General features: G+C 34.5%; 1 protein-coding gene across 21 annotated transcripts in view; it reads right to left on the bottom strand.

Moving 5' to 3' along the window:
- KDM6A (lysine demethylase 6A) overlaps window positions 1–14196 on the bottom strand; it is a 206637-nt gene that overhangs the window by 116375 nt on the left and 76066 nt on the right. For all 21 annotated transcript variants that reach the window (XR_011536275.1, XR_011536274.1, XR_011536276.1 and 18 more), the window contains one exon: window positions 9399–9448. Coding sequence is in view for 15 of the 21 variants with exons in the window: in XM_070606385.1 (XP_070462486.1) it covers window positions 9399–9448 (50 nt within the window). In the remaining 6 variants the exon portion in view is untranslated. The remainder of the gene's footprint in view (window positions 1–9398; window positions 9449–14196) is intronic.

Raw genomic sequence — 14196 nt, 5'->3', positions numbered from 1 at the left:
TCACGCTGATACCAAAGCCTGACAATGATAACACAAAGAAGGAAAACTACAGGCCAATATCACTGATAAACATAGATGCAAAATCCTCAACAAGATTCGGGCAAACCAAATACAGCAACACATCAAAAAGATTATACACCATGATCAAGTGGGATTTATACCAGGGACACAGGGATGGTTCAACATCCATAAGTCAATCAACGTGATTCACTACATTAACAAAACGAGAAACAAAAACCACATGATCATCTCAATAGATGCAGAGAAAGCATTCGACAAGATCCAATATCCATTTATGATAAAAACTCTCAATAAAATAGGTATAGGAGGAAAGTACCTCAACATAATAAAGGCCATATATGACAAACCCACAGCCAACATCACACTCAACGGACAAAAACTGAAACCCATCCCTCTCAGAACAGGAACAAGACAAGGGTGCCCACTTTCACCACTCTTATTCAACATAGTACTGGAGGTTTTGGCCAGAGCAATTCGGCAGGAAAAAGAAATAAAAGGAATCCAAATAGGCAACGAAGAAGTAAAACTCTCGCTGTTTGCAGACGACATGATCTTATATACAGAAAACCCCAAAGAATCCATAGAAAAACTATTAGAAACAATCAACAACTACAGCAAAGTTGCAGGGTATAAAATCAACATACATAAATCAGTAGCATTTCTATATGCTAACAATGAACTAATAGAAAAAGATCTCAAGAAGTCAATCCCATTCACGATCGCAACAAAAAGAATAAAATACCTTGGGATAAATTTAACCAAGGAAGTGAAAGATGTATACAATGAAAACTACAAGACCTTCTTGAAAGAAACTGACGACGACATAAAGAGATGGAAAGACATTCCGTGCACATGGACTGGAAAAATAAACATAGTTAAAATGTCCATACTACCTAAAGCAATCTACAGATTCAATGCTATCCCAACCAGTATTCCAATGACATTCTTTACAGAAATTGAACAAAGAATCCTAAAATTCATATGGGGCAACAAAAGACCCAGAATTGCTAAAGCAATCCTGAGAAAGAAGAACATTGCTGGAGGCATCACAATCCCTGACTTCAAAACATACTACAAAGCTACAGGAATCAAAACAGCATGGTACAGGTACAAAAACAGGTGCACAGATCAATAGAACAGAATTGAAAGCCCAGAAATAAAACCACACATCTATGGACAGCTAATCTTTGACAAATGAGCTGAGGGCCTACAACGGAGGAAAGTCTCTTCAACAAATGGTGCTGGGAAAACTGAACAGACACATGTAAAATAATAAAAATTGACCAGTCTTTTTCACCATTCACTAAAATAAACTCAAAATGGATCAAAGACCTAAAGATTAGGCCTGAAACAATAAGTCTTCTAGAAGAGAATATCGGCAGTACACTCTTTGACATCAGCTTCAAAAGAATCTTTTCGGACATCATAACCCCTCACATGAGGGAAACAATGGAAAGAATAAACAAATGGGACTTCATCAGACTAAAGAGCTTCTTCAAGGCAAGGGAAAACAGGATTGAAACAAAAAAACAGCCCACTATTTGGGAAAAAATATTCACAAGTTATTTATCTGACAAAGGGTTAATCTCCATAATATACAAAGAACTCACACAACGCAACAATAAAAAATCAAACCACCCAATTATAAAATGGGCAGGGGACATGAACAGACATTTCTCCAAAGAAGATATACGGATGGCCAATAGACACATGAAAAGATGCTCATCATCACTAATCATCAGGGAAATGCAAATCAAAACTACACTAAGATATCACCTTACACCTGTTAGAATGGCAAAAATATCCAAAACCAAGAGTCACAAATGTTGGAGAGGCTGTGGAGAAAAGGGAACCCTCATACACTGTTGGTGGGAATGCAAACTGGTGCAGCCACTATGGAAAACAGTATGGAGATTTCTCAAAAAGTTAAGAATAGAAATACCTTATGACCCAGCCATCCCACTACTGAGTATATACCCTAAAAACCTGAAATCAGCAATTCCAAAAGTTCCATGCACCCCTATGTTCATCGCAGCATTACTCACAATAGCCAAGTCATGGAAACAACCTAAGTGCCCAGGAACTGATGATTGGATAAAGAAGATTTGGTGTATATTTTACAATGGAATACCACTCAGCCATAAAAAAGGACAAAGTCGTCCCATTCACAACAACATGGATAGACCTTGAGGGTATTATGTTGAGTGAAATAAGCCAGAGAGAGAAAGACAAACTCTGTATGACTCCACTCATAGGTGGTAGTTAACATATGGACAAAGAGAACTGATCGGTGGTTGCCAGGGGAAAGGGGAGTGGGGGTAGGGCACTACGGGTGAAGTGATGTACCTACAACAAGACTAATAATGATGTACAACTGTAATTTCACAAGGATGTTAACTTTCATAACCTTAATAAAAAAACAAAAAAAATTTAAAAATTTTAAAAAAAGTGAAAGTAAAGAAAATATTTTCAGATCAAAGAAATTCATCTCCACCAGACCTTTTACTGTAAGAAATGATAACGTTCTTTGGCCTAAAAGAAAATGACTGTACATGGAAATGATTCACAGAAAGTAATGAAAACCATCAGAAGTGGTAACCATATGGATAAAGACAAAGAATTACTATTACAATGTAATATATGGGCCTGTTCGAAACAAAATAACATCATCTTTTGGAGTTAATAATATACATCTAATATATCTAACAACTATCACATAAAGGACATGGGTGGGTAAGATGTGGACCTATATAACTACAAACTTTCTACATTTTATGTGAATTGGTACAATATTAACTGAGACTTGACTGTGAAAAATTAAAGGTGTTTAGCATAATCCCTAGAACCACCACTGAACAAATAATGAAAAGAAGAATAGCTGAAAAGGCCAGTAGGAAAACTAAAGTGAAACTGTAAAACAGATTCAAATATCAAAAAAGGGGTGGCGGGAGCAGGTAAGGAGAAACATAAGACCAACAAGCTAATGGGAGAAACATAAAAGGAAAAATCAAATGAAAGACGTAAACCCAACCATATCGATGATTACATTAATTGTCAACAGCTAAGCAATGCAAGTAAAAAGCAGGAATTTTCAGTGGATAAAAAAAGCAAGACCCCTTTATAAGCTATCTACAAAAGAAGAATTATACATATAAAGATACCAACAGGTTGAAAGGAAAAGGATATATACCACATAAACAACAAGCCAAAGAAGGAAGGAATGGCTATATTAATATCAAACACATGTCAAGACACAAAGAATCACCAGAGGTAAAAAATAATATTTCATAATGATAAAACGGTTGATTCATCAAGTAAAAATAATCATAAATCTGTATGTCACTAATAAGAGAGTTTCATAATATATTAAAGAATAAAAGGGCAAAATTAAAAGAAAGACAACTCCACAATCATAGGAAGAGATAACTCTCAGCAAATGACAAAGATAAAAAAAATCATCAAAGACAGAGAAGATTTGAAAAACACTATCAATCACCTTTACCTGTTATTTATGGCACAATACAACTAACAAATGTAAATCATATTCTTGTTTTCAAGTGTTGAACCAATAAGTGTCAATATATTTCAAAAGAAGAAAATCATACAGAATATACTGTATAAATAAAACAGATTTAGAAATCATTAACTACAAAATATCTAAAATAACCCCAATATTTTGAAATTATACTATATATGTCTAAATAACCTATGGGTCAGAAAGCACAGAGAAAGAAGAAAACATTTTCAAATGAATGACAATGACAATGCAAAATCTAAAAATTTGCAGGATACAGCTAAAGCAATACTAAGAAAAATATATACCTTTAAATACTTGTATTAGGGGAAAAAGACAAAAAATCAATATCCAAGCTTCCACCTTAGGACATAAGAGAAAATTAAACACAAATTTAGCAGAAGCAAATAATAAAGACAACTAGGAATCAATGAAATATAAAACAGAAAAACAGAGCCAGCTCTGATGGCCTAGCAGTTAAAGTTCAGCATGCTTCACTTCAGCAGCCTAGGTTCACTTCTCAGGCACAGAACCACATCACTTGTCTGTGGTAGCCATGCTGTGACAGTGGCTCACATAGAAGAACCAGAAGACCTTACAACTATGTATTGGGGCATGGGGTGTGGGGGGGAATTGGTAACAGATGTTAGCTTAGGGCAAATCTTCCTCTGCAAAAAAAAAAAGAAAAAGAAAAAACAGGAAAACAGTACTTAAGAAAAAATATCTATGGAACAAAAGTCTGATTCTTTGCAAAGATCAATAAAATTGATAAATCTCTAGCCAGGCTGATCAAGAAAAAAAAGATCAAATTACCAATATCAGGAATGAAAGCGAGTACATTTCACTATATATTCTCCAGTTATTAAAAGAAAAATAGAGTTATGACAGAAAAAATAGTAAATCTGACAATTTCCTTGAAAGACAAACCAAAAGTGACCCAAAAAGTCACAGAAAACCTGAATACACCGTATATATTAAAGGAGCTGAATTTGTAGTTGAAAAGCTCTCTAGACCCAGATGACTTTACTGGTTAATTCTATTCAACATTTAAGAACGAAATAATACCAACCCTATGCACATATTCAGAAAACAACAGAAGAGGGAACAATTCCCAATTCATTTTATGAGGCCAGAATTACCCTGATGCAAAAATCAGACAAAGTCATAAGAAGAAAATTACAGAGTAACATCACTTACGAGCAAAGATGCAAAAATCCTTAACAAAATATTACTACATTGAAGCTAGCAACATATAAAAAGGAAAATATATCTAACAGGGGTTATCAAAAGAGCATCTGAAAAAAATCAAGCAATGTAATTAACCATATAACACGTTTAAAAAGACAAAACCCATAGGATCTCAATAAATAAATAATTTGCAAACTCCATACCTATTCATTATATGGGGGGTCAGGGAGGGCCTAGAAATAAAACTAGTAGCAGAAAGGAACTTCTTCAATCTAAATCTACAAAAACCCTACAGCTAATATCATATTCAATGGTGAAAATAATGTTTTCCCCAAAGATCAGGAACAACATGAGACCTTACTTTCTATGCAACACTGTAGTGGAGGTCCTCACCAACTCAACAAGGCAAGAAAAAGATGAAAGAGTACCCATTAAATTAGAAAAGAAAAGATTAGATTAGAAAAGATAAAGGAAAATTGTCTTTATATGCAGACAGAAACAAAATCCTAAGAAAACTAGAGCAAAGCTACTAGAACTAATAATTAATTTATCAAGATAGCAGGATGCTAGGTAAATGTACAATAACCTGTTGTACTCCTATATAATAGCAACAAACAATTAGAAATAAAATTTTACAATGACTCCAATCATAATAGCATCAAAAAAGAAAATAATAGAAATAAACAACAAAAACTGCATGCTCAAACTAGAAAACATTGCTGAGGGAAATTAAAGAAGACCTAAATAAATGGTGAGATATACCATGTTCATGGACAAGCAGATGCATTATTAGAGATGGCAGAAATTCTCCCCAAATTGGTCTATGCATATAATGCAGTCTCAATCAAAATCTTAGCAGGAGAAATTGACAAACTGCTTCTAAACTCTATATGGAAACACAAAGGACCTAAAAAAACCCAAACAATTTTGAAAAAGAACAGAGAGAACTTAACATTGCTTGATTTTAAGACTACATTAACAAAACAGTGTGATACTGGCTTAAAAATAGACATATAAATCACTGGAACATAATAGAGGATCTAGAAATGGATACAAAATTAATAGTGGTCAATTGATTTTTGTCAAAGAGGAAATGGTAATTCAATTTTGAAAGGACAATCTTTCCAACAGATGATGTTGGAACAACTAGGTATCTATTGGGATGGGGGGGTGGCGTGCAGACACTGTTGCTCATCTCACATCACAAACAACTTAAAATCTATCAAAAACCAAAATATAAGAAATGTGACTATAGAACTTCTAGGGGAAAAAGCTGAAGAAGTCTTTATGATCTTGGGGTAGGCAAAGATTTCTTAACAGAACACAAAAATCACAAGCTATAAAAGAAAAAAATGATTAAATTGTACTTCATCAAAATTATGAACATTTGCTCTTCAAAAGGTACAATTAAGAAAACAAAAATGAAAGCCACAGACTGTGAGAAAACATTTCCAAAACATGTATCTGACAAAGGGCTTTTATCCAGAATATGTAAGGACCCCATACAACTCAATAAAGAAGTTAAAAATGAGCAAAAAATGTTAACAGATAATTAACAAGAGAAGGTATATAAAAGGCCAAGAGCACATACAAGATGCTCAGTATCACTATCATCAGGAAAATGCAGATAAAACCAAAACGAAAACACCACTACTTACCTAATAGAATGGCTAAAGTTAAAAAGATTGACAATACCAAGTGCTAGCCAAGATATAGAACAATTGGGAATCTCACACATTATTATAATTATACCTCAAAAAAACTGGAGGAAAAAAATCCATAGATATTTTTGTGGAGCTAAACACGTTAATTAGATAGCTTATTTGGAAAAATAAGCAACAAAGGACAGCCAGGGAAACCCTAAAAACATGAACAATGGAGAAAAGGGTGTCCTAGCACTATCATATATTAAAACATATTATAAAACCACTAAAAGTAAAATAGTATGGTATTAGTTCATGAACAGACTCATGAAATAGACCAGAAAATCTATGGACAAAATTGCGTATGCAGATTTAGCATACAATTAAGGCAACATCTCAAATGAGTGGATGAAAAGACGAATTTCTCAGTATTTTGTGTTGGGATTATTAGCCATAAGGAAAAAGATAAATATAGATGTTCCTCAGACTATAAATCAAGGATAAATCCCAAATGGATCAGAGATTTAAATTAAAAACTAAAACCATTCAACTACTAACAGAAAATGTGGGTGAATTTCTCTAACACCTGGGAGTGAGGAAAAAACTGTCCTATGATTCAAAGTGCAGATGCAATATGGGAAAAGACTGATAAATCTGACTACATAGAAATACAAAACTTCTGCATGGACAAAACAAACACGGCAAAGTAAAACAACAAATGGCAAACTGCAACTTACTATCACAGATAGAGGATAAAATATCTCATACATAACATACGGCTACATAAAAGAGAAAGAAAACAATGGCCCAATAGAAAAATGAGCAAGACACATAGAATACTTCAAAGAAAAAGAAATACAAATATTCTTTAAACTTTTAAAAAAACTCAACCTCACTAGCAATTTAAAAAAGGCAAAGTAAAACAACAATACGACACCATTTCTCACCTATCAGATTAGCAAAAAGCCTGTTGATCTACACTTTCTTAGTTAAGACCAAGCGGAAACAAGCACTCCCAAAGGAGCAGTATTTAACACTTATCCTTCAACCCAGCAATCCCACTTATAAAGGAATCTATATCAAAGAGAATCTATACCAAAGAATCACTAACAAAAGTATGAAAAAAACCTGTTACTATTTACTGCAGTACTATCTGTAAAGGCAAACACTGAAGCAACTGATTGAATCAGCTATGGAGTAAATCATCATGACCTTGGGTTAGGAAAAGATTTTTAGGTACAACATCAAAAGTACAGCAATGAAAGAAAAAGTTGAGAAAGTGGATGTCATCAAAATTAAAATTTTTGCACTTCAAAATATACTATCAAGAAAGTGAAAATATAAGTCACAGACTTTGAGAAAATATTTGCAAATTATATACGTAATAAGGGATTATATCCAGAATATATAAAGAACTCTTCAAACACACTAATTTTTAAAAAGACAAATTTTAAAATGGGTAAAGGATTTGCATAGGCATTTCACCCAAGAATATATACAAATAGATAATATGTTCACTAAAGATGCTCAACATCATCAGTAATTAGGAAAACGCAAGTAAAAACCCTAAGATGATGCTACTTCACATCCACTAGGATGGCTACACTCAAAAACTGGACAATTACAAGTGTTGAAAAGGACATGGAGAAATTATAACTCTCATATACTGCTGGTGAGAATATAATATGTTACAGCCACTCTAGAAAACAATTTTGACAGTTTCTCAAAATGTAAAACATGGATTCATTCTACAACCTGGCAATCCCACTCCTAGTTATCTATCCAAGAGAGCTGAAAATGTATGCCCACACAAAAATTTGTACACGAATGTTCGTAGCAACATTATTCACAATAGCCAAAAAGTGGAAACAACTAAAATGGCCATCAACTGATGAATGGATAAATAAAATGTAGTATATCCATACAATGGAATATTAGATAATAAAAAGGAATAAAGTACATCTACAAATGGATCAACCTTGAAAACGTATACTAAGTGAAAAAAAGTCAGTTACAAAAGACCACATATTATATGATTCCATTTATATAAAATATGCAGAAAATACAAATACATAAAGGCAGAAAGTAGATTAGTACTTGCCAAGGGTTGGTCATGAGGTTTCATTATGGGGAGACAGACATGTCCTAAAATAGGACTGTGGTTATCATTGGACAACTCTGGAAATTTACTAAAAGTCACTGAATTGCATAGTTAAAACACAGGAATTTTATGGTATGCAAATTACACTTCAATAAGCTTTAAAAAAAAAAAAGATAAACCACAGACTAGAGAAGATATTTTGAATATATTTTTAAAAATTACCAAAATATATTGTTAAAACTTCTACAAATCAAAAAGAAAGATAAACTAGGTGCTAGAAAAATAAAATCCACCTAAAAAATGTGAAAGGGCAATTCAGATAAAGAAACCGCACTGGTCAATAAACTTACAGTTAAAAGCAAACACGATGTGAAAGATTAACCTGCCCAGGTAACTTTACACACTACATAAGGTAAGAAAATAGCTGATTCATTGCTATGCACAGTTCTTCATTTAGGTAGGTCTTTTAAAAACTGATTAGGTTGAGCTGTCCTTAGAGCTCCAATTATAGACAGACTGTACCAAGAAAGATTTCCACTATAACTTTCCCATTATGCCTTCCCCTTTCAGCCTGATACACCCATCATCAGCCTTCTTTTATTCCCAGGTGCCAACTTCAGACGAGAAAACCAAAGAATCATTTTGTTGTTGTTTGATTTTGCTTGCTTTTAAATTCTCACACTTAGGATCATATTTGGCCAATAAATTGTGTCGGAGTCACTTAATTCTTTCAATAAAATACAAGGTGGTTCATACAAGATAGCACAAAGAACACTCATTTTTCCTCTTCTAATCCCTTTTCCCTAGAAGTAATACTTTTAAGTAATTAACAAAACAAACAAAAAAGCAAGAGCACAATTCATTTTCAGTATAACCGGCAGTAATGTGCCAAAAAAGCAAATAGGAAATAGGCATGCAAACGTGCACTAACCTTCCAGTAGTCAGATTGTAAACTGTAGTACCTCTGGTATGCAGATAATGCTAAAATAGGAAAAACAAGTATAAGTCACAATTATGTCCCATTTCAAAATCAATAATACAAGTTTTAAGAAATATTATAACAAACTTCCCACCATATGTACCTCCCAGCAGACAGAGGTATTTAAGACCAAGCAATTTAGAAATCTGGGGCCTCCCTATTCATAGTCAGACATGGTAACAAATGTCAAATATGTAGGTGTTCAAGGATGTAAAACCATGGTCACATCTCAGACCTGCACTTGAACAGAATCTAGGCTACCGAATCAATCTGACCTTCCTCAGAGACCAAATCTGATAAAAGTATTAAGATGATTTCCAAGGCTACTCCAGAATGTGACAGGTTATTTGTTCTCACAAGGGATCTCAGTTCCAAGAATGACTAAGAGCTCAGCCACCTCAAAGAACAAAGGAACTATTTCTTTTGTGATGCTTCCTTTCACACAATCAACAAAAAAATCCAGCCCACAATTACCCTACTCCACTCAACTCCAAAATAGGGCATTCCATATGCTTAAACCCATCTCAAGGTATAAAAGGCTCTGGAAAAAATTAAAATAGTTCCTATCAACATAAAAACTCAGTGAGAAGGAGGAGGAGGTAAAAAAGTCATATATGCACATTAGAATTGGTACAGAGAGCTCTTTTAAAAACACTAATGAGTGGCCCGGCCCTGTGGCTGAGTGGTTAAGTTTGCACACTCCACTTCGACGGCTCAGGGTTTCCCTGGTTCGAATCCTGGGTGCGGACATGGTACCACTCATCAAGCCATGCTGAGGTGGCATCCGACATGCCACAACTAGGACCCACAAGTAAAAATACACAACTATGTACTGGGGGGCTCTGGGAGAAAAAGGAAAAATAAAATCTTAAAAAAAAAAACACTAATGAGCAATAAATAAGTCATGGGGATGTAATATATAGCATGGTTGACAATAGTTAATACTGTATTGGATATCTGAAAGTTGCTAAAAGAGTAAATATTTTTTTTCTTTTTTCTGAGGAAGATTAGCCCTGAGCTAACTACTGCCAGTCCTCCTCTTTTTGCTGAAGAAGCCTGGCCCTGAGCTAACATCCGTGCCCATCTTTCTCTACTTTATATGTGGGACGCCTACCACAGCATGGCGTGCCAAGCGGTGCCATGTCCACACCCGGGATCCGAACCAGCAAACCCCGGGCCGCCCAGAAGCAGAACGTGTGAACTTAACCGCTGCGCCACCGGGCCGGCCCCAAAAGAGTAAATCTTAAAAGTTCTCATCACAAGAAAAAATTTCTAACTATGTATGGTGACACAGGATGTTAACTAGACTTACTAGCTATCATTTCACAATACACACAAATATGAAATCATTACATTGTACATCTAAAATTAATGTTATAGTCAATTATATCTCAATTAATAAAAAGAATGACAGATTTTCAAATTAGATTTTCAACAAGAGTAATAAAATTTTATACTGATAAAAATGGGGGAAAACAGAAATTAACACTTTCTAACACTCCATGTGTAATGTTTTCACATTGCTTAACAGCCAAAATACATATGAATACCATAAAGAGAACTTTCTGAATATGTTCAAATTAGAGAAGCAATACCCAAAAATATCATCACATATCTGAACAAGTAACTTATTTGAATAATGTTCAGCTTTTCTGCATAAAGACGATGTCAACCAACCTATCATCGGAAGGATATTTAGACTAATTTTTCCAGTTTTGGTGACGAGTTAATTTCAAGCTATCCTCCGTTTTCTAGTTCTTCACATATGAGTGTAACTAGCTCATAAGAGTCATTGATTAATGGATGCGAACAAGAAAACATATATCACCAACTGCTACTTCAAGGAGAACTATTCTTAGGATGAAGCCCATAGAAGACAACAGAGGAAGCAGATGGAAAGTACCTGGATACTTCTAGACTTCAAACTATGCCTAGCGTACAACTCACCTATGAACTTCCAATTACGTGCGGCAATAAATCTCCCTATTGTTTAAGCTAGAATCAGGTCTTTGATATCTGTGCCTACAAACATCCTAACCAATAGAGGTCAGGGTCCCTGACAATTTTGTGCAGTTATCATATCAAACCTGGACTGCTCTTTTAATGATGTTAAAGAATTTCAACAAATTTGAAAGACATGTTTCCAACAGCCTGAATAATAATATATATTACCTGACTTCATAAAATTTCCGTTTTAGAATTGGACAGGCCCTTAAAGAAATAGTATGATGTCCTCCATAGTAAGTGAAACTGAGGTACAAGAAGCCTGTGTTATTATCAGTTGGGAGAAACAGGGCATCCACATTACAATAAGGTGAACTGAGAAATAAGAATGAACCCTCAAAGTCACAAAAGTAAATGCTCCAAATTGCAATCACAGATTTATAAATGACATGATATTTCTTCCATGACCATTTGTTACCTTTCCACTGATTTATACATTTCTGAACAATTGTACATTATCCCATTAGGCCTAGCATCCTATTTTAAGAAACATGTTAACATATTTTGTTTCCTAATCCAAATAAATCATTAAACCTCTAAAGACTATACACAAGTATTCATCACCAAAGTCTCCCTAGTGAAATCTTTTTAAGCAAAGCACGGTCCTTATTTCTAATCTTTAACTCGATTTCCATGAAAAAAATTCCACTGTAACTAGATTTTTCTGAAGTCATTAAGAGAGAATGAGGGAAATCACTTGTTTAGACACTGAAACAATGCTTAAAACTTGCTTCAAAATGATTGGGCTCTTCCTTCCCTAAATCACCTAATGTTCATTCTGTGATTATTGAGTTCTTTACTGGCTTGAGAAGTCCATGCTGATCCACCAGGAAATCTTTTTAACATGACTTCAGGCAAGGTTAGTGTTTTCTCTTGCCACTTAACTAAGAACACTGTGCCCAAACATACTAGTATCAACTCTTTATCAACCAATTTCCAAAACTCAGAACTTTTTAATCCTTGGAACCAGCTTTATTTATGGGACTTGGAATTATTTCTTCATAATTTTTAGTTTTATTTTGTTTTTAAATAAGCCCATTTAGTCTTTTCAGTTTAAAAAAAAGAAAAACATAATGAATTTCAAAGATTATAGAAAACTGGCGAAGTACTGACAAAGGAGCTGGGTCCGAAAAGAATAAATGCCAAAGAAAACAATAAGAAGCAAGTTAAATTTATTATAACAACTTAAGTGTTCTGTAATCCTTCTCACACATTCTCTTTTATTTTGCCCTTTACCTCATAAAAACAGGAGGAAGAAAGGAATCAAACAAGGAAATTATCAAGGATAAAACAATCACCTATATATTAAGATTGGCACCTGAGCTAAAATCTGTTGCCAATCTTTTGCTTTTTTCTTCTTCTTCCCAAAGCCCCCCAGTACATAGGTGTATATTTTTGGTTGTAAGTCTCTCCAGTTGTGCTATATGGGATGCTGCCTCAGCACGGCTTGATGAGAAGCGCCATGTCTGCACCCAGAATCCAAACCAGTGAAACCCCAGGCCACCAAAGCGGAGCATGTGAACTCAACCACTTGGCCACGGGGCCGGCCCCAACAATCACCTATACATAGTTGGGAAAGGGTGCTACACACAGTCATCTGCCCTTTAACTTCATAATCATTGTGTACTATTTTTCACATATGAAAACGATGAAATTAAATAATAATAATGGTGACACTCAGTAGTGATAATGGAACTACCCAAGAGTGGCAAGAATTCAAGAAAAAAGGCAGTTTTATCATTCTACTAGTACAATAAATATAAATTAGCAAAACTTATTCATAGCTTAATTTAGCACTATCTGTCAAAAATTTTAACATCCTTTCACTTAATAAAGCCTACCACATCAAGGTATTCCATCTAAGAAGATAAACACTGATGTGTACAAAGATTTAGCTACAAGGATAGATAATATAGCGATTATGTTAATAGCAAAAAAAAGAAAAGAAACGGTCTACACATCCAATAGGAAATTGTTTACTTATCTGATAGAATACTATGCAGGAAATGGAACTATTACAAAGTGCGTTTTTCAGATGGAGAGATTAACACGATACATTGGGTTAAAGAAAAACTACAGACCACCAACCCGTAGACAAGTGGTTAAATTCACGTGCTCCCCTTCAGCGGCCCAGGTTTCGCCGGTTCAAATCCTGGGCGCAGACCAGCACCACTCATCAAGCCATGCTGAGGAGGCATCCCAAACAGAGAAATTAGAAGAACCTACAACTAGGATACATAACTATGTACTGAGGGGCTCTGGGGAGAAAAGAAAAGAGGAAGATTGGCAACAGATGGTAGCTCAGGGCCAATCTTCAAAAAAAAGAAAAGAAAAAAAACATGCTTTTAAAAAAGAAAACTGTAGAGTATAACTCAATTTTTAAATACTGAAAATTTATTGTAATAGAAGTCTCTAAAGATTTATATCAAGAATGTTAAAAAAAAAGATTTGCCTCCAGATGATAGAATACCAATGAGTCATTAATACATTCACATATTTCTTAAGTATTAAGTGACTAGCACCAAGCTAGAAGCAGTAAAATACAGATGTGAACAAACACATGGCTCCTGTTCTCAGGCTGTTTACCTTTTATGGTTATATGTATTCTAGAGGTTTCCTTTAAACAATGAATATATTATTTGTGTAAACGTAAAAATAAGTGTATTTCTTATATTAAAATTAGGGGATGGTCAACATTATCAAAAGGCGGCCACCAGGAAGGCAAACAATATAGTAGGAAAAGCAG

This window comes from Equus przewalskii, chromosome X, assembly GCF_037783145.1.
Source record: "Equus przewalskii isolate Varuska chromosome X, EquPr2, whole genome shotgun sequence".
In the NCBI taxonomy this organism is placed as follows: domain Eukaryota; kingdom Metazoa; phylum Chordata; class Mammalia; order Perissodactyla; family Equidae; genus Equus; species Equus przewalskii.
The sequence above is the reverse complement of the archived record's forward strand: the minus strand, read 5'-3'. Positions and strand labels throughout refer to the sequence as shown.